Source organism: Musca domestica, unplaced genomic scaffold, assembly GCF_030504385.1.
Source record: "Musca domestica strain aabys unplaced genomic scaffold, Musca_domestica.polishedcontigs.V.1.1 9, whole genome shotgun sequence".
Lineage (NCBI taxonomy): Eukaryota > Metazoa > Arthropoda > Insecta > Diptera > Muscidae > Musca > Musca domestica.
In genome coordinates this window covers 10,750,938-10,771,248 of record NW_026712435.1, presented here as the reverse complement: position 1 = coordinate 10,771,248, position 20,311 = coordinate 10,750,938, and the positions used below count along the sequence as shown (strand labels likewise).

At 37.6% G+C, this 20,311-nt stretch overlaps 1 protein-coding gene across 1 annotated transcript in view; it reads right to left on the bottom strand.

Annotated features, from left to right (window-relative positions):
• Positions 1 to 841: 841 nt before the first annotated feature.
• LOC101887765 (serine protease nudel) overlaps positions 842 to 20,311 on the bottom strand; it is a 30,384-nt gene continuing 10,914 nt past the window's right edge. Inside the window, exons 6-19 of the mRNA XM_011296869.3 lie at positions 18,875 to 19,381; positions 18,475 to 18,808; positions 14,631 to 15,672; positions 12,546 to 12,645; positions 9,605 to 9,674; positions 9,429 to 9,542; positions 8,585 to 9,362; positions 8,330 to 8,521; positions 4,067 to 4,524; positions 3,851 to 4,009; positions 3,660 to 3,792; positions 3,483 to 3,590; positions 1,418 to 1,537; positions 842 to 1,357 (exon numbers count right to left, since the gene is read on the bottom strand). Of these exons, the coding sequence (XP_011295171.1) occupies positions 943 to 1,357; positions 1,418 to 1,537; positions 3,483 to 3,590; positions 3,660 to 3,792; positions 3,851 to 4,009; positions 4,067 to 4,524; positions 8,330 to 8,521; positions 8,585 to 9,362; positions 9,429 to 9,542; positions 9,605 to 9,674; positions 12,546 to 12,645; positions 14,631 to 15,672; positions 18,475 to 18,808; positions 18,875 to 19,381 (4,530 nt within the window). The 3' untranslated portion in view covers positions 842 to 942. The remainder of the gene's footprint in view (positions 1,358 to 1,417; positions 1,538 to 3,482; positions 3,591 to 3,659; positions 3,793 to 3,850; positions 4,010 to 4,066; positions 4,525 to 8,329; positions 8,522 to 8,584; positions 9,363 to 9,428; positions 9,543 to 9,604; positions 9,675 to 12,545; positions 12,646 to 14,630; positions 15,673 to 18,474; positions 18,809 to 18,874; positions 19,382 to 20,311) is intronic.

Below are 20,311 nucleotides of genomic sequence, written 5' to 3'. Positions count from 1 at the left end.
CGAATTGGACAATATTAGCGAACTGCTGTAGAACCTCCCCCAGAACCTCCTCTACCCCCGGCGGCAGAACCAACCATGTGCAGTGTATTTTTGGATCAATATTTTCCGTATTTAAAATTTGACAAGGCAAATTACAGAAAATGCAGAGCTAGTCTTATTAGAATTGACTTCTATTCTTTGCTTTCACTTTCAATAACAAGAAAAAATATTGTCAAAAATACAGAAAACTTCAAACGGATAGAAAATTGACACGTGTCGATGCGGATTTGAACACACATCGTTGTAAAAAATGACAAACATTCGCTGTCAGATACTAAAAAACAACTAACCCTGGTGAAATTTTAAAATTACACATGGTTGCACATCTGCACACCATGGTAAAATTAAGAAGGTAAAGTAATTTCAAATAAAATTATCCATCTCTGCATTTTTTGTAATTTATCTTGTCAAATTTCTGTGAATAAAAACAGGTTCCCATCTCTGATTTCTGTGCATACGATGGATTTATAAATAAAAATTTTGACGATGAGATGCTGTCAAACGACTAATTTTGAAAAAAAAAAAAATTGTAAACATATGATTGCATGACTTTACCTTCCTAATTCCACCTTCGTTTAAAAGTTGACATAAAACTTCGCAAGGTGCAAAGTTGACAACAAATGTTCTTGATTTTGCAACATATCTCCGCGTTCTTATTGTAAGATTCAGATCATTAGGCGCGGATAAATAAACAAATTTTACAGAAATATTTTAAGACTCAAACTGTTGGAGAATAATACATATTTCTCTAAAGTATTTCAGTGTGCAAAAGTAAAAAAAAATGTACAATATATTTCAGTAAATACTAACACATCTCGATTTTATTTTTGTAAAAAAAAAGTGTAAACTTCCTACTCTATTATCTAAATAATTTAAAATTAAATATAATTTACAAAATTCCTATTAACATTTTACTTCTAGTCTTAAACAGCTCTCAGAGTCGGTTGAATTCCAACGTTCGAGTCGGGCAATCGGTCGACTTGGTTTCATAAAAATGATTAGGTCATCGTTTAACATCAGCGGTGACATTTTATTGGCCACAACAGCCTTGGTAGGCGGTCTATAAAGTTCAGCTATACTTGCATTGCTGAAGGAACGCCCGCGTTGATCTGGAGCCTCCCGTATGTCGACAACTTCGTTGAGGCTGTCATCAATCAGACGATAACTTGGCTGCTGATATGGATTGTAACCCAATTTGGTGCATATTTGACTAACCGCCTGCATATTTGGTGGACTCGATTTGGGAAAACATTTTGTATGCCAAACACCATAGCTCTGTTCAATCACCTGGCCATATGAGGGTCGATGTGCTGCTCCACTAGGGGCATAGATTGAGATAGAAATTAATTAAATAAAATAATTTGTTTGAATAACTTACCCCTGCTTGTGTGCAATTGTCGGTTGTTCTAGGCCATAACAATAACGTTCATCTTCGCCATTGGGACAATCCACTTCTTTGTCACAAACGAATTCACGTGGAATGCATTCCTCACCCAATCTGAAAATATAAAATAAAAAATATGGTTTGGCTATGTGAACCACAGGGTGAGATGAAAAAAACCGCAACCAACTTCAGACTGCTGTCATTTCTAAGCCACTCGTCCGACAGCTGTTAAAATTACTCCAGTGACAGCTAATTATATTGTTTACAAGCGAACAAAAGCATTTTGGTGAGAATTTTTCAGAAAAAAGTTATTAAGAATGGAATTCAAGCGTGATAGCGTGATTTCTTTATATTTGGCTGGAAAACCACAAGTGGCTATCGTTAGAGCACCCAAGCATTTAAATGTGAATAAATATTTTGTGTCTCGTACCATCGCTCGTTACCGTGATACTGATATCGTAGCCCGACGTCAAAGAAACGGACGGAAGTAAAGAAGCGACTTGATCGAAATCCGCGTCGCAATGGTCAAAAAATGGCTCGTGAGCTGAACATATCGCAATATTCTATTCGGAAAACATTGAAAAATGAGCTCGGGGTAAAGCCATTGAAATTCCTAAAACTGCACGAACTTATACCGCAACAGAAAGAAAATAGACTCAAAAGAGCTAAAGAGTTGCTTCGCTTAGCCGAAAGTGGTGAACTGCCGAATTTGGTTTTCTCCGATGAGAAAACATTCGTTACACAGCAGTTTGTAAACAAACAAAATGTGAAAAATGCGAAAATATTCTGGAGGATGTATTAAAGCCTTGGCAGGCAAACATCTTGGCCACAGACCTTGGACATTCCAACATGAATCAGAACCATCGCACTCATTCCTTGCTTCATTTACAGCGCACAATGACTACCAAAATCTCCGGATATCAATCCGTTGGACTATTGTGTCTGGAGTATTTTGGAATGCAAGGCTGGCACTAAAAAATACCAATGTGTCGATCGCCTCAAGCAAGGGCTTCGTCGGGAATGGGTTAAAATACCGCAGAACAACATTCGGGCAGCATGTGACGGTTTCATTGTCCGTTTGAACGCCATAATTCGTGCCAAAGGGGGCCAATTCGAACAAATCTAAACTTATTCTAAAATGTTTTGCTATTTTCAACATTTTTACTTTCATTAAATAAAGTTAATCAAATTAAAAATTATGGCGTTTGACTTTGTTGCAGTTTTATTATCTCACCCTGTATATTTATAGCAGAACTGTATTGGCCATGACTTAAGAAAGGTTCCAGAAATGTCACTCCCCTTCCTCAGAAATGTCAAATCAATATGTTAAGCTCTAGACTTTTTTTTACGAAGATCTGAAGGACCTAATAGCAATCAGTACAACGCCATTCCACAGTGATGAATACCTGATACGATTTTTCCTTTAAATACTTATGAACATTGATGTGCAAAACTGCCCAAAAAAGTACGTTAGTGGCGAAACATTAACCCTTTGAGGGGAAGGTACAAGAAGGAATGGTCTAATCTCCACCATCTTTACGACAGATCTTGTTTTAATGGAAATATTGAGATGTACCAAGTCTGAATAGAATCGGTTATTAATTTCACGTTTAATTTGCTTAATGGATTTGACCCTTTTGTGGGAGAGGTACTAGATGGAGTGGACTGATATTTTCCATTTTCGTACCTGGACTAGCACTGATCCAAGTATTAGGATCTGCAAAGTTGCATCTAAACCGATATTTCCTCCAGAGGGAGGAGACCGATATTTCCCATCTCTGAACTCGATCTAAATTTGATAATAATTTTACGATGTACCAAGTTTGGATCAAATCGGATACTCCCTTCGAGAGTTATCGTGCGCACCAGACAGGCGGACGGACATCACTAGATTGACTCCAAACGTCCTAAAACGGATTTGATCCAAAGAGACCTAGCGTCTAAAACCGTTATTTTCGATTTTGGCCGTATCAAATGATATATACCCTCTCTAGCCATATGGCCGAGGTGCGATAAAAAGTGCGAGAACATAAACATTGTTTAACTAAAATATACTTACGGTCCACATGGATAACGATCGGCTGTACAGTTGCATAAAACAGGACTTTCATCACTTTTATCCCAGCAATTTCGTATTCCATCGCATATTTTTGAAGGGTCAGTTGCTCTAGAAAATAATATACAACAATGAGAGAGAATATTTTCTTGATAAACTGAGCTTTGCACCTCGACTTACCTTAAATATGTAAAACAGGAACATATCGTGGGTTCATCGGTTAGATCTTCACAATCGGCAATATGATCACAAAACTTCGACTTTGGTACGCACTTGTCAGAGGTACGGCATTTCATTTCTGAAGGGCTACAAGCTAAATGTCGTATGTATAAGTGATTATTATTTTTTAGAATTAGCAAACTTCAGCATACCATTGCGTAAAAGACGACATTTTTCGGGAAGCTCATCACTGCCATCGTGACAATCCGATACACCGTCACAAATCTGGGTTGTATTTAAACATAGTCCCAAAGGACATCTTAATGTAGAGCAGAAAGGAGTCTCATATGGGAATTTACACTGTGAATTATCTAGGAATAGTTGACAAATATAGATCGGAAACTCCTACAATACCAGACTAAACTTACCCAATACATCCTGTATAGCCTGATAGGCCTCGTCGAGATTTCGTATCGCAAAATACTGCTTGAAACTACTACATTTTGTGTTGTTGTACGAGAAAAGAGCATTCGGATACCAACCTGTGTTGTTGTTGCGGCAAACCGTAATACCTTGATCGATTGGTTCCAAACCACTGGAACTTGCATGCTTACTACCGAATTGCGTACAATTGGTTGCAATGGAAATTACTTCATTGCCGCCGGTCTCTTGTGAACTTGTCTCTGCCGAATTGTCCTCTATCAAATTATCCGAATCCCGAAGTAATTTGACCGCTGATTTATTTTCATTGAAACGATAACAGCTCATGCCTTTAGTAATGCAAAGTTCAGAATTGTTCAGCTCATCTAAGGCAACAGTTTTCGTTCGTCCATTTTCGTTTTCGTGTAGAACAGCAATGCATTCGTGTTTGTCACCTAAAATGGAACTGAAGAAAACCATTAAACTCAATGTTATGTAAAGTGAAATAGGATCTCCCTAAGGTGGATAAATAATAATTAAATAGTCCAAAAGAACTTTTTTTAATGAGAGACAGGAGATGTTTAAATGACAAAATGGAAGATGTTAATCATTTCACTTTGGGAACTCCCGATTATTGTCTACCGGCCGTCAACATATGTGTTGTGTGTGTCCACATAAGAATGACTAATTAAACACCGTTTTAAACGCGGGCGGAGATCAGTGTTCTCAAGTTAGCCGTATCACATCGTCGTCGGAGTATACACAGTGCAAAAAAAGGTAAGGTAAAGCAACCAGCTAGTTACAATTTTTTTCTGAAATATGGAACAGTTTGGATCATAATACTATAAGGAGGTAGAACAACTTAATTAAACTATAGAAATACAAACCATGAAGCGACGTCCACTTCCTGTCTGTTTTTATACCCTCAGCCATATGGCTACAGAGGGTATATATCATTTGATACGGTCAAAACGTGCCTAGTCGAAATAACGGTTTTAGACCCTAGGTCTCTTTGGACCAAATCCGTTTCCGAACATTTGGAGTCGATCTACCGATGTCCGTCCGTCCGTCCGTCTGGCTGGTGCGCACGATAACGCTCGAAGGGAGTATCCGATTTGATCCAAACTTGGTGCATCGTAATATTTTTGTCAAACTTAGGTCGAGTTCGGAGATGGGCAATATCGGTCCACTCCCTCTGGTACCTCCCACACAAAATGTCAAATTTTTCAAAGAAAATAATTTGTTGCACAGAAAGAGAAAGGATAATCCGATTTTGCTCCAACTTTGCATATAGTAATATTTGCGTCCGTGCTAGGTTAGGTGTGAAAATGGACAATATCGGTCCACTCCAACAAGTACCTCCCCCACAAATGGTCAAAATTTTGAATAGTTACAGATCTTATAAAATTTGATGTAAGTGCCCGATTGTCTTAAAATTTCACACATCCAAATTTTTATATTAAACCAAGGTCTGGTGTTAAGATGAGCAAAATCGGTTCACTCCTTCTGGTACCTCCCCCAAAAAAGGTAGAAATTTTCAAAAAAAAAAAAAAAAAAAAAAAAAAAAATATTTTTTTTTTCTGGGCAGAAACAGAAACGGTATTCCGGGTTTGCTCCAACTTGGCAAATCCTAATATTTTCGTCAGTTATAGGTCTGGTACAAAAATTGATAATAATGGTCCACTCCATCAAGTACCTCCCCCACAAAGGGTAAACATTTTGAATAATTATAATGTGATGTTAGAATCCGACTGTCTTAAAATTTCACACATTCCAATATTTTCCTAAATCCAAGATCTGGTGTTACGATGGAATATATCGGTCCACTCCTTCTGGTATCTCCTCCACAAGGGGTCAAAGTTTTGAATAACCAAAACATTTATAAACCCCGAAATCAGGTTCCCTTTATATTTCACACATCCCATTATTTCCCCTAACAAAAGATCGGTTGTGAAGATGGGATATATCGGTCCACTCATTCTGGTACCTCCCCCACAAAGGCTCAAAATTTTGAAAATCGATGAAGCTCATAAAAAGCGAAATTGACATTCGATTCTATTCATGACTTGGTACATCCCAAAATTTCCATTAACAAAACACAGTCCAAACCTAGCACGTCGCAATATTTAAATCATATTTATTTAGGTGCGACACGAAATAGCCAATATTGGCCAATTCCTTCGGAACCAACTGCATAAAGGTTTAAACATTTGATCAATCAAACCAGAAGTCAAAAGATTTTAAAATAATCAAACATTGGCTGAGGGTATACATCTGTCGGTAAAACCGACCGAAACTTTTTAACTTGTTATTTTTCAAAACAATAAATGCATACATGTACGAAATTGGCAGAAGTCTTTGAAAAAAATATAATCTGCTGGTAGCACTAAATGTATACCATACCTTTTCATTGTGCTACGGTTTGGATCATTTTTTTAAAAGAAAAACCAGGCTTTACCTTAATCTTTGGCATTTTTAACTCATGAGGAAAAATATTAAAATGAAAACAAGTAAAAAGAAAGAAAACATTTTTATGCAAAAGTATATGGATTCAAACTTGTTCTACTTCAAACTAAAAACTCCAGTAAAATCGGTAGGAGACTGGTTTAAGCCGTTATATAGAGGCCATACTAAAACGGGAGCCTATAAAGATAATTTTATACTACATCGATTGTAATCAATTGCCAGCCTTAATTACCAAATTTTATTCATAATTATGACGGCTGTAGAGCCCATTATGAAGTACAAATACCAAATTTCACACAAATGTATTAGAAAATGTGGCTCAAATCGTCAAAAACGTGGACCTAGATATTCAATGTTCTGCCACCGGAGCTAGAACCGATTACGAGCTACAAATACCAATTTTTAGACAAATCCGTGGAAAAATGTGGGGGCTATACGAAAACGTGCATCTGTATGTACAATGTTCCCCCATTGGAGCTAGCTAGAACCCATTACAAACTACAAGTACCTTTTTTAAAAAAATCCGTAAAAAAACGCGGCAAAAATAATCAAAATACCGAATATCAAAATACTCTTATAGCGCGACTATACGAAAGTATAGTGGTCTAGTGTAGAACTAAGGGGTTAGAGGTGCTAAGTGTATATATTCCACCAGTTAAATGCTGTGAACCGCGTTATTTGCCTGATGTAAGTCCGCTTCTGGAAGGCATAACCGCCTGGTACTAGGCGATTTTAATGTCCAATACAACTTGTGACATTTCGTCCTAACTCATGGCCAAAGGAGGTCAGCGTTAGCAAAACTGATTGATTGCTTCAAATGAGGGCGCCCCATTCAAATAAAATAGTGTGTCATACTTCGCCAGACTTAACCATAGTCGATAAATAAAGAATCGTCTCAATATGCAGTTCGCCCGGTTTCATAGCCCCTAAAGGACGCACTTTCGCTTCAAAAACTGATGTTCGGATAGCTGAAAGTTTAATTTTTCTAAACGTCAAAAGACATCATCAAATCTGACCGCACTCTATATATTTGCTGATCAAATACCCGAAACAAGAAAAAATTTCTTAACCTAGGAAGCGGTACTATCATTACATTGCAATTGTTATGAGTAAGCTGTGGAAAAGGTTAAATCGCTCTCGAACCCTATGAAAATTGACAATAAGGGGTGACAAGATCTCAGTTTAACCCCTACTTTTTCGGGAACCCCTAGGTACTGAAAAGTACTACATTTCCAAATTTGAAACAATTCCGGTGAATAATGTCGCTAAAACTATAAAAATACCGAATATCGGAATGGCCCATTTACGAACTTAACCTGCCTACTGGCAAAATAAACATGTGTGCAAAATTTTAGCATTCTATCTCAATTTGTTCGAAGGATAGCGTCATTACAACAGACAGACAGACGGACATCGTTAAATCGAAGAATTTTACGCTGATCAATAATATATATACTTTGTTGGATCTGACATGAGTATTACGAGGAGTTACAAACGAAATGACAAAGTTAATATACCCTCCATAGTATTTTGGAGGAAAACATTTGAAGAATATCTTCCTGCAAGATGTGCCAATTTCGGCGAGATTCTGTAACAATTTTCTTGGACAAACGCTAGATGTGAAAATTTCTTTGTCTTTGAAAAAAATTCCGGGTTGAATTAACTTTCAACTATATATACTTCAATTTATAATTCTTAAAGAGAATAGACAAAATATGCCTTTGAAAAAAATTTAAAATTTCAGTTAGTCGAACCTCGTTTTTTTTCAGAACACCCTGCCTTCGTCTATTAAATACCATACATACCTATCTGGTATAAATGTAGGCAAAATAAAATGGGAAAATCTGACTGGTTTCTCCAAGTGCATCATTAAAATGTCACTATTCGGAATGACCTCCAGGCAATCGATGCGACGTATTTCCTCGTGATTGCTTTTGTGAGCTCTGCTCTTGGTCTTACCGCCACCAAACAAAGCGGAGACATAATCCAAATTCAATCTAAAAACATGAAACTTATTTAATATTCGTTACTTTTCACAATTGTCCATTTCAATGACATACCTTATGCCAAAGTTACAGGACTCATGCACCATTATCCAATGTTTATCCATTAAAACGCCCAGGCACCACAGTTTACCATTGGCATAGACATCAACCAGCCAGGGCCAGTGAAGTTCTTCAATAATCTCATGCAGCTGCTGATCAACCAGTATTGTCATATTTTTCTTTGGATCCATTAGGTTTGCAGATTCGCCCTTTGAAGGCTCCTTCTTCTTGTCCTCATTGGGCAGCTCAGGTTTTACAAAGACATTCGGTTTATTATGGGGTTCGATGGAAGGCTGCAACGTTTCGGTTTGTTTTTCTTCTTCAATGGGTTTCGGTTGACCCGCACTTAAGGTCTTAACTGGTTCCGTTCTATTCGACTTAGCAATACACTCAACATACAATCCCAAACAAGCTTCCTGCGATTGTTCAATACGAATTGTTCTCAAATTCCTATAGGAGGGGTAGACACTTTGCATCGCCGAAAAATATTCACTATCACTGACAGTATTCTGGATTTCACCACCCAGACGGGGTGCCAAGTGCAAGTCGGGGCTTATGGGGATAATGTGATCAAAAATTGTTGGTTTTGTGGTGTTGAAAAAACTGTAACCCTTGAAGCCGAGCAAAGAACACACCTCACCAGCTACTTTGGCATTGTGATCGCCATAGGGCGTCTCATGGGTGCAGACTATATGCCATACGCCATTGGCGTTACGTGAAAAAATGCCAGCACTGCTGAGGATCGGTTGTCGATTGCCATCCAAGTAGATTTCCTTTCCATTGGTTAAAGCAACTTAAACAACATAACTTAGGTGAGTACGGCCAAGTATTAAAACAAGTTTTTTTTTTAAATACTTACAGCAGTCCTTTTCGTCTTCCTTAAAGCGACAATCAACGACGTTGTCACAACGCTTTGCCAAGGGTATACACTTCCTTGTCAGGGGACATAAGAACTCCTCAGAATTGCAGTTACCTACAAAGATAAAATGACTCCTTTATCACGTGCCCCACAAGAATTGCTTGTGTGGATCTTACCGCAGTCATCCTCATCGGTCAAATCCTCGCAATCAGATTTTCCATCACAAATTAAAATGCTTAGTTTGCCCTGTATTAAAGAAGTAAAAATGCATGTATATTAGCTATCATCATGCGTACAGGGTTATTACGAAGTATTTCTCTTTCTTTCAAAAAAATTTCCTACGCTTTAAATTCTGAAGTAGCTTCACAAAGGAAACATATTCAAACTTGCTGTAATGATAAATAAGGAAACTGAAGATTTGTTCTTTCACCTTTGCATTTGACCATATTTTCATATACACTCTGTTTTTGTTGAACGGAAATATTGGACCTATATATGACATCTTTATACTTAAGAACTAAAGGAAAACAGCATATAAACTGTGAATAATCTCGCATTTTAAGAGCGTTTTGATTTTTACGCGTTTTGACCCTTGCAGAAGACATACCGAAGGAGTAGACCAATATCTTCATTTGCAAAATGTTGACAATTTGAGCGGGAGGTACGAGAAACAGTGGACCAATATAATATGATATAAATATTGCGACGTGCCTGGTTTGAAATATACGAGTATTGACTACTTCCTTCACTTTATATAAAATCTTACTCTACACCACAAGGTGGTCAGGGTATTATGTCTTTGTGTATTTGTTTGTAACAGGCAATAGGAAACGAGACAGACCCATAGTACCTTTTGATGATCTGCATAGAATCACATTCTGAGTCTATTTATGCATGTCCGTCCGTCCGTCTGTCCATTCAGATGAAATTTTGCACAAATCATTTGTTTGTCCCAAGGACGAAACCTATTGAAATTGGAGATAATCGGTAAAAATTTAGATATAGCTCCCATATATATCTTTGTCCGATTTTCCTTTTCTTGTGCACCAAACGAGTAATATCAGACCGAGTGGAATTTTGCACTTACAACCAGATTAGGCTATATCGGTCCACGATATCGTATAGCCCCCATATAACGGTACCCCCCGATATTCGGCATTTTGATGATTTTAGCCACATTTTTCAACGGAATTGTCTGAAATTCTACACAAGGAGTTCTTTATGAGTACTTTACCCCCTGACAGAGAATTCTCTATATAGGTCCACGGTATCGGAAATCCGTCATATAATGGCCCCCCAATGTTCGTTATTTTGATGATTTTAGCTACATTTTTAAACGGATTTGTCTGAAATTCTACACAAGGAATTCTTTGTGAGTACTTTACCCCTAGACATAGCTTTGTGGACCTATATAGAGTCCACAATACCGTATATACCCCATATATCGGCAACTTCCGATAATTTCGATTTTTTTAAATGTCCTAATTCGTTCCAAATAGTAATAATAATAATAACTATAATAACTTTCAGTGAGAGTTTGCAAATTATTGCTGGAAAAATTTCTGCCTGCAATCACTTGCAACTCTTCTTCTTCTCATTCTTCTCATTCATCGACATTCAGTCAGATGTTTTCTATCGTTCGTTTATTTCTTTTTGTGCTTTCAATTTGACATTTTTTTTTTTGGAATTAGCAAGACTAATTGTTTTTGGAGAACAACTTTACAAAATGTGATAAACGTAAATATTAAGATGTAATAAGAAAACAAGTAAACAAGCAGCTAAATTCGACCGGGCCGAACTTTAAATACCCTCCACAATTTCGAAGGAATTTGAAAATTTTCAAAAAAAAATCCGAAAACTATAACTTAAATGAAAACCGTTATATGGGGACTATACGAAGACGTAGACCTGCATACAAAATTTTTAGTTACAGGCTGTAGTACCCATTACGAACTTTAAATACGAAATTTGAAATAATTCCGGTAAATAATGTCGCTAAAATCATGAAAATACCGAATTTTGGGAGGTATCGTTATATGGGAGCTATACGAAGATCTGGACCAGCATACAACATTTTTTGCCATAGGTTGTAGTACGCATTAGGATCTTCCAGTACGAAATTTGAAATAATTCCGGTAAATAATGTCGCTAAAATCATGAAAATACTGAATATCGGGAGGTACCGTTATATGGGGGCTATACGAAAACGTGGATCGACATGGCCCATTTACGAATTAAACCTGCCTACATTTAAACTATGCATGTATGCAAAATTTTAGCCTTCTATCTCAATTCGTTCGAAAGATAGCGTGATTACAACAGACAGACGGACAGAAAGACATCGCTAGATCGTCTTAGAATTTTACGCTGATCCGGAATATATATACTTTGTAGGGTCTATTATGAATATTTCATTTCCAACATTTTTAGGCAAATGCCATTAGCAATGAATGTTGACTTAAATGGTTAGTAAAAAATAAACTAACAAAAAAACTATGACAAAATTATTTTGTAGATTATTTGACAGCACTAAAAGAAATTGGTTTAAACAGATATATCTTTTCTGTTCCTAAGTTATTAATTTTAAAGCTGTTTAAGTTTGCATTATTTTGTATGGTGTCCACTGCATGGCCTGTAGCAATCGCAGGCTCTTGGTCTTGTTTAAAAACGTATTTGGAACTAGTAAAAGGGCAGTAAGTTCGGTCGGGCCGAACTTTGAATACCCTCCACCATTTGGAACATATAAGGAAATTTTCAAAAAAATGAAATCCATTAAAAAATTCTGTTAAAATCTTAAAAGTAACGAATATTGTAAGGTGCCGATATATTGGGGTGATATACAATATTGTGGACCTATACAGACAAATCTACGTCTGAGGGTAAAGTACTCACAATGGACTTCTTGTGTGGAATTTCAGACAATTCCATTGAGACGGACGCACAGACGGGCGGAGAGGGCTGAATCGTCTTAGAATTTTACGCTGATCAAGAATATATATACTTTGTTGGGTCTAAAATTATTATTTCGATGAGTTACAAAAGGAATGACGAACTTAATATACCCTCCATACTATGTATGGTGGAGAGTATAAAAATATGTGTAAAAATGGAACTTACCTTTAGATAGTCACGACAGCTGCAGTCATCCTCATCTGTACCATCCTCACAATCCACAAAACGGTCACACCTGTTTGCCATTTCAATTATTTGTGGTATTCTGAAAAATATATAAACATATGCATAATTGCGTGCAAATACCAGAGCAAGTCCGGGATCAATGTCTAACTGGACCGAATATTCTATGCGACTTTAAAAACATTCTTCTAGACTATAAGATTAATTTTTTTATGAATTGTCTATTAAAGTGAGATTTATTGAATATTTCTATCAAAACACATGTACAGTTTGTGAATGTGTTATTTTAAACAAGTAAAAAAACAGTAAGTTCGGCCGGGCCGTACTTTGAATAACCCTCACCATTTGGAGCGAATTAAGATATTTGCAAAAAAAAAAAAATAAATAAATAAAAAACAAAAAATAAAATCCATTAAAAGTTCTAAAAAATCTTTAAAATATCTAATATCGTAAGGTGCCGATATATGAGGGATATACGATATTGCCAACCTATATAGACAAATCTATGTCTAGGGATAAAGTACTCACAAAGAACTCCTTGTTAGAATTTCAGATAATTCCGTAATACCGTGAACCTATATAGATAATTATCTTCCAAGGAAAAAAATACCCACAAGGAACTCCTTGTGTGGATTTTCAGATAATTTCATTGGAAAATGTGGCTAAAATCATCGAAATCCCGAATATGGGGGGACCGTTATATGGAGGATATACGATATTGTGGACCTATATAGACTATTCCCTTTCAGAGGCTGAAGTGCTTACAAAGAACCCCTTGTGTAGAATTTCAGACAATTCCGTTAAAAAATGTGGCTCAGATCATCAAAATCCCGAATATCAGGGGGTACCGATATGTGGGGCTATACGATATCGTGGACCTATATATACAATTCTCTTTCAGGGAGTAAAGTGCTCACAAAGAACTCCTCATGCGGATTTTCAGACCATTCTATTGGAAAATGTGGCTAAAATCATCAAAATACCGAATATTGGGGGGTACCGTTATATGGGGACTATACGATATTGTGGGCCGATATAGCCATCTTCGAACTTGACAAAAAAGGGATCTGTGCAAAATTTTAGCTTTCTATCTTAATTCGTTTTGACTGTAGCGTGATTACAACAGACGGACGGACGGACAGGGCTAAATCGTCGTTAGAATTTTACGCTTTGTTGGGTCTAAAATGATAATTCGATGAGTTACAAACGGAATAACGAACTTAATATACCCTCCATACTATGTATGGTGGAGGGTATAATAAAGATATTTTAAGAGAAAACAAAAAACAATATTTTATGATTATTTATAAAGCGTACTGATAGAAAATTATATGCAATTTATTTATTAAGATTTGAAATCTGAAGAGAAATTAGACTGGCGAGGGAGCTCTTATTCTTGAACAACACTAGTCTACATAACATTTGGATTTTCAGGTGAAGTTTGTATTACCTTCTACACATAAATTGCCATATTAGGTGTGTCTGGTTACTTTTCCTGCAGGAATTGTCCAGCAACTTCTTTCTGAGAGAGCGAGGTAGTTTTATTCTCTTTTGCTAGAAAACTTGGAAAAGTTTACAGACAGATTCTCTTGCAAGCAATCAGCTGGTTTGTCAAAACAAAACAATTTGTGCGTCATAAGCAGAAGTTAATCGAGCAGAAATTAAGAATGACCCGAAAAAAAACAAAACAATTGCGCTTGCGATTTCCAAAATAAAGATGTTTTTAAATTTCTCGTCCAAATATAAATCACAGGAAGGAAAAGAAGAAGAGTTGCAAGTGAATGCAAGAAGAAATTTGTCCAGCAAGAATTTGCAAACTCTCAGTGAATGAAATGTCGAAATTATTCTCTCAAATCGCTCTTTTTTGAAGATTTTTTGTGTACGAGTAAACAGACGACTTCTAGTAACAATTTGCAACAATAGTTACAACACACCTATTGTTGTCGTCGGTTTTTTTATCGCCTAGTATAAATCTACCTTTAATAAAATGTCCCTAGAGCTATTTTGACAGTTCGTCTATTACTTTGTTAAACTGGGAGAATTATTAGAAGCCAACAATTAACTTACTTTCGGCAAACGAATTTTCTTGTAACGTTTGAAGACTGAACCGGGGGGAGAGACACAGTCGCATTAGCTATTGCAATAGTTGAAGGTGCGTCTGTGCTCATCGAAGTCATTCTTGACTCGGCAACCGAAAATGTTATCTCAGTCAGTATTGTTGATCCCATGGATTCGGGGGCATCGGTTGTGGCATCATCCACAAAATCTGTTTTCAGGTCCAGTGTTGTTAGTTTATCTCCCGATTCTTCGTGCGTAGCATCACCAGTAACTGGAGTTGTTGGATGACCCGCCGTTACAGATTCTAGTTTTGTTGTCGATGCTTCACTAACATTCTCGTTATCGGGGGTAATTGTTGAGGCTGGTTGTTCGGAATCTGTGGTAGTTGTTATAATTTCATCGATTGTTATCGTGTCCGTTACTTCTCTAGGCGTCGTGGAATCATCTGTTTCATCGACATTTGTTGAAGTTGTAAGGGGCAATGGTTCAATACTTGTCGTTTCCGCCGCTTGTTGATCATCCTCGGTCTCGAACGCTCTTATTTCATTGACTGGTGTTGTCACCACCGGATGATAGTCACTTTCTGTTGTATTCTCCCGCATGGCACCCATGTCCGGTATAAAATTGTAAATACATCCAACTTCATCTTCACCTCCCAAGCAATCGACAATGCGATCACATCGTTTCCTTTGCGGTATACAACGTTTGCCACCCCACACGCATACATATCCGGGACATAATTTGTGAGGTTGTATTTTTGGCAAAAACTCTGTACGCATGGCCATAGCAATCCAATCCAAATAGAGGGCAACTCTTGTGTAGACCCCAAACTCCTTTGGGCGAGCACAACCATTGCCATGGCTAACGACGCCGGCCAAATACCATTCTTCAGGTGAGGTTACACTGCGACAGAACAACGGTCCGCCTGAGTCACCTTGACATGCATCACGTCCCCCTTCCTCATCGCCAGCGCAAATATCTTCTGCTTCCTGGTCTTCTTTATCGATGCATCCTTTTCGTATGGGAATTGTCACCTGACGTAGTGAATCACCTAAAGAAATTAGAAATTAATACAGACAAGTAAAGAGGGCGTTTAGTACGGCTATCCGAACTTTGAATTTCCCCTGCCACGAGAAAATGAATTACTTAAAACCAGACCATACCGTATTTGGCGACTATATATTTAAATTTAAAATTTTATTTTTTATACCCTCCACATTGGAAAGGAGGGTACATTAAATTTGTCATTCCGTTTGTATCACCTCTAAATATTCGTCATAGACTACATAAAGTATATATAGTCATGGTCAGCATAAACTTCCGTCTGCCTGTCGGCCTGCTGAAATCACGATACAGCCCACATTATTTGTCGTAGACCCACATTATTTGAAATTTGGCACAGAAGTTTGTATTGTGTCTAGTATTGAAAATAAGATATATTGGTCCAACTTTTGCGATAGCCCTCATATAACGGTAGCTCCCGATATTCGGTATTTTGGTGGTTTTAGCAACATTTTTTCACCAATTAGTCTAAATATTGGTATTTTTATTTCGTTATGAGTTCTAGCACCAGTGGCGGAACATTGTATATATATATATATATAGGCCACGTTTTCCTATAGCCCCATATAACAGTACCTCCCGATATTTGGTATTTTAATTATTTTTGCCATATGTTTCCATTGATTTGTGAAAAAATTGACATTTGTAGCTCATAATAGGTTCTAGCTCCGGTGGAGGAACGTTGTGCATATGATCCACGTTTTCGTATAGCCCCCGTATAACGGTACCTCCCGATATTCGATAAAATTGGCATTTGAAGTACGTAATCTGTTCTAGCTCCGGTGGCAGAACATTTAATGTCTAGGTCCACGTTTTCCTATAGCGCGCATATAACGGTACCTTCGCCACATTTTTTAAAAGATTTGTGTAAAAAAAAATTGTACTTAATAATGGGTTCTACAACCGGTGCCAGTATTGGTCCATATTGGTCAAGGGTTGCCAACGGTTCGGTATTAGATATATATACCGAAATTTGGATTTTTGAAAATCCTAGTCACATTTACCCACGAAATTGTGTGAAATTGGGTATTTTGAGACTCGCAAAAGATTACAATCATTGTAGTATAAAATCGTCTACATAGGCTACCGTTTTGGTATGTTTTCCTTTTAACGGATCCAGCCGCAATTTTGTTTTTTGAAAACTCGAACTCCATTCTCCTACCGAATTTACTGGAGTTTGTAGTTTAAAGTGGAACACGTTTGAATCCAGATATTTTTTGTAATGTTTTCTTCACCTATAGGTGGAGGGTATTAGAAGGTCGGTCCGGTCGAACTTAATGTCTTTTTACTTGTTAATAAATAAATTAGTGCATTACAACCACTCATAAAGGAAGGACGTGGTGTCGTTTATATAATTAATGATCCTGGTTTAAATTGACCCTTCGAGCCGGATTCGTGGAGGATAGTGGAGAAATAAAAAAAAAGCATGAATGTTGAAGAATTTGTCATAACGTCGAGTTAGGCTAAATTTGATCTTTAAGAGTGGAAAGTTACCGAGCTAAAACTATAGCTGGATTTGTTCCCATACAAAGGAAATTTATCTGCCAATAAAAATGATGCTGAGTCAGAAAGAGACATCCGCAAAAGAAGACTATGTTGACGGTGCGCACACTTATTGAAGAGGCTTCATATCTCATGCTACAATTCCTGTGAATAATGTCGCTAAAATCATGAAAATACCGAATATCGGGAGGTACCGTTAATTGGGGCTATACGTAGACGTGGACCTGCATACGAAATTTTTTGCCATAACTTGTGGTACCCATTAAGATCTTCCAATACGAAATTTGAAACGATTCTGGCTAATAATGTTGCTGAAATCACCAAAAGGCAGAATATCGGGAGGTGCCGTTATATTTGGGCTATACGAAAACGTGGACCGACATGGCCCATTTACGAAATTAACCTGCCTACTGTTAAACTATGCATGTATGCAAAATTTTAACCTTCTATCAGAATTCGTTCGAAAGATAGCGTGATTACAACAGACAGACCGACGGACATCGTCTAGAATTTTAGATCTAGATCGTCTTAGAATTTCACGCTGATCCAGAATATATATACTTTGTAGGGTCTATTATGAATATTTAGAGGAGTTACAAACGGAATGACAAAGCTAATATACCCTCCGTAGAATGGTGGAGGGTATAAAAAGGCTGTAGAGAATTTGAGCGTGGCTTTAGAAAATGCTGTATCTAATAAATACGCCATTTTATTAGAGGAGGCAAGGCATGAAATTACGGAGTTAAAGTGTGAGTACATAAGCAGCTTGAAGTCTTCACATGGCATATTTTGTGACATATCATAAAGGGATGCCAGAGAAGCGCTCGATTTGCCGCCGTTTTTCTTTATAATTTGACATTAATATGCCAAGCTGATTATGTATTCTCACCTTTACGAGCAACGAATATGACTCGAGCTTCATATTCGTAGTAATAATAATAATAATAATAATAATAATAAAGATGCGTATATTATTCCGCGTGCATGTGATCATCTAGGTCGATTCCATTAAAGATATGCGAAAATGGGTAAATCATCTTATAACTATACGCCGAACAACAATATATTTTCTTTACACGTCTTAAATAATTATTTTCATGAGTTACGAACGGTGTGACAAACTTATAATACGTTAACCGTTTATCGGATTTATGTAACCGAGTTCATTTAAATTAAAAAAAAAATCATTTAAATTAAAACCGTGAAAACCCTCTAATGAAAATATACCATTAGCATGCCTAGGTATGGCGGAGGGTAAAAAATATAAATACCACATTTATATACTTACTTCCTGGGCCCTTTTCTCTGACAGCCCCCCAGCCAACCGCTGTACAAAGGGTATTTTCTCTTGGACCCCATATCCAATCGTCACCGCCCGTTGTGCGCTGAATATCAGGTAAGCAGATTGGTTTCACCCAACGATTGAATTGCAGCGGCTTGGCCATGCGCAACAGAGACAAGTCATTTCTCATGCTTCGACGTTCGTAGGCCTGGTGCACAATGATGTGGGACACTGGTTGGATTTGTGTGGCCATCGAGAAACTGGTTCGTCTCAATAGCCCAGCACGTACTTCGTAATAGTACTTGTGGTAATTTATAACACAATGGGCGGCACTTATGATCTGTATTCCATAAAACAGTCTTGATTAGAAAAAGAGTATTCGATTACAGGCTCAACAAATACCTACCCAATGTTCCGAATGAATGGTACCGCCACAATGAAAGTTTCCATTTCTGTATAGGGCCACAACAAACGGCCATTCCATCGGTTTGCTGTGTACACCACCCACAATGCGTTCATTATCATTTTCTATTTCGCGCTTTGTTTGATTACCGGCCAATGATTGCAGCCTGCCCAGCCGTTTGGAATATTTCGATGTAACACCCGAAGGGTTCTGCCACAGGACACCACATTGTGGCGGCATACACTTAACATGGGCTATATGATCCACAAGTTCATCGTGACCATTTCGTTTATGACATGACTGCGGGAAATGGGCACTTCCAATACGAGCCGGTTCAATAAATGGACCCGCGAGGGATAACGGTCTGAAAGACAACTTTGGCATACCACTGAGGCCACCTTCATTTTTGCAAGCTTCCAAAGCCCAACTTTCTCCGTTATTGCAAACGGGATACCATTCGCCGCGATGATTGCGATACAAATAGCCCTCAGATGATGATGCCGAATGTGACTGCAAAAGAAAAGTTTTGAAAATAAATAGGAATAGAAGTCAAAAATAAGAGGAGCCGATAACTATCTACACTCTATATGAAAAAATATAACTTATATTCGGATTTATAAGTTTAAGTTTAACGAAATTTACACCTGTCAGTAGTGAGTCTACAAACAGAGGAATGGTCTTTGCCGGAATTGTCGAGTCCATTTTTAATTTGTACATGCAGGTTGAGATAGAAAAACTGCAACAAAGTCAAACGCGATAATTTTTACTTTTTTTTAAATTTATAATGAATGAAAGCAAAAACTGTCGGAAATAGCATCAAATATTAGAGTAAGTTTGGATTTGTTCGAATTGGTCACCTTTGGCACGAATTATGGCCTTCAAACGGCCAATGAAACCGTCTAATACACCCTCCAGAATATTTTCGCAATAATATTCGGCATTTATTCTGATGCCACGGTCAATTAATACGAGCGAAAAGCGACCATCGGTTGTTATGGCGGCCCACACCATCACCATGGCCGGCGCTTGAGTTCTGGTGGCCAACCGAAGGTGCACATTTTCAGCTGTCCTCTTTGGCAAGTAAACACGATCAGTTTGTTTGTTTACAAACTGCTGGACAACGAATGTTTTCTCATCGGAAAAAACAAAATTCGGCAGTTCACCACTTTAGGCCAAGCGAAGCAACTCTTTATCTCATTTGAGTCTATGTTTTTCTGTTGCGGTGTAAGTTCTTGCACATTTTGGAATTTCAATCGCTTTACCCCGAGCTCATTTTTCAATATTTGCCGAATGGAATATTGCGATATGTTCAGCTCACGAGCCATTTTTCGGCAACTGCGACGTGGGTTCCGCTCAAGTCGCTTCTTTACTTTTACGAGACACAAAAGATTTATTCAGATTTAAATGCAGGAGTACTCTAATGATAGCCACTTGTGGTTT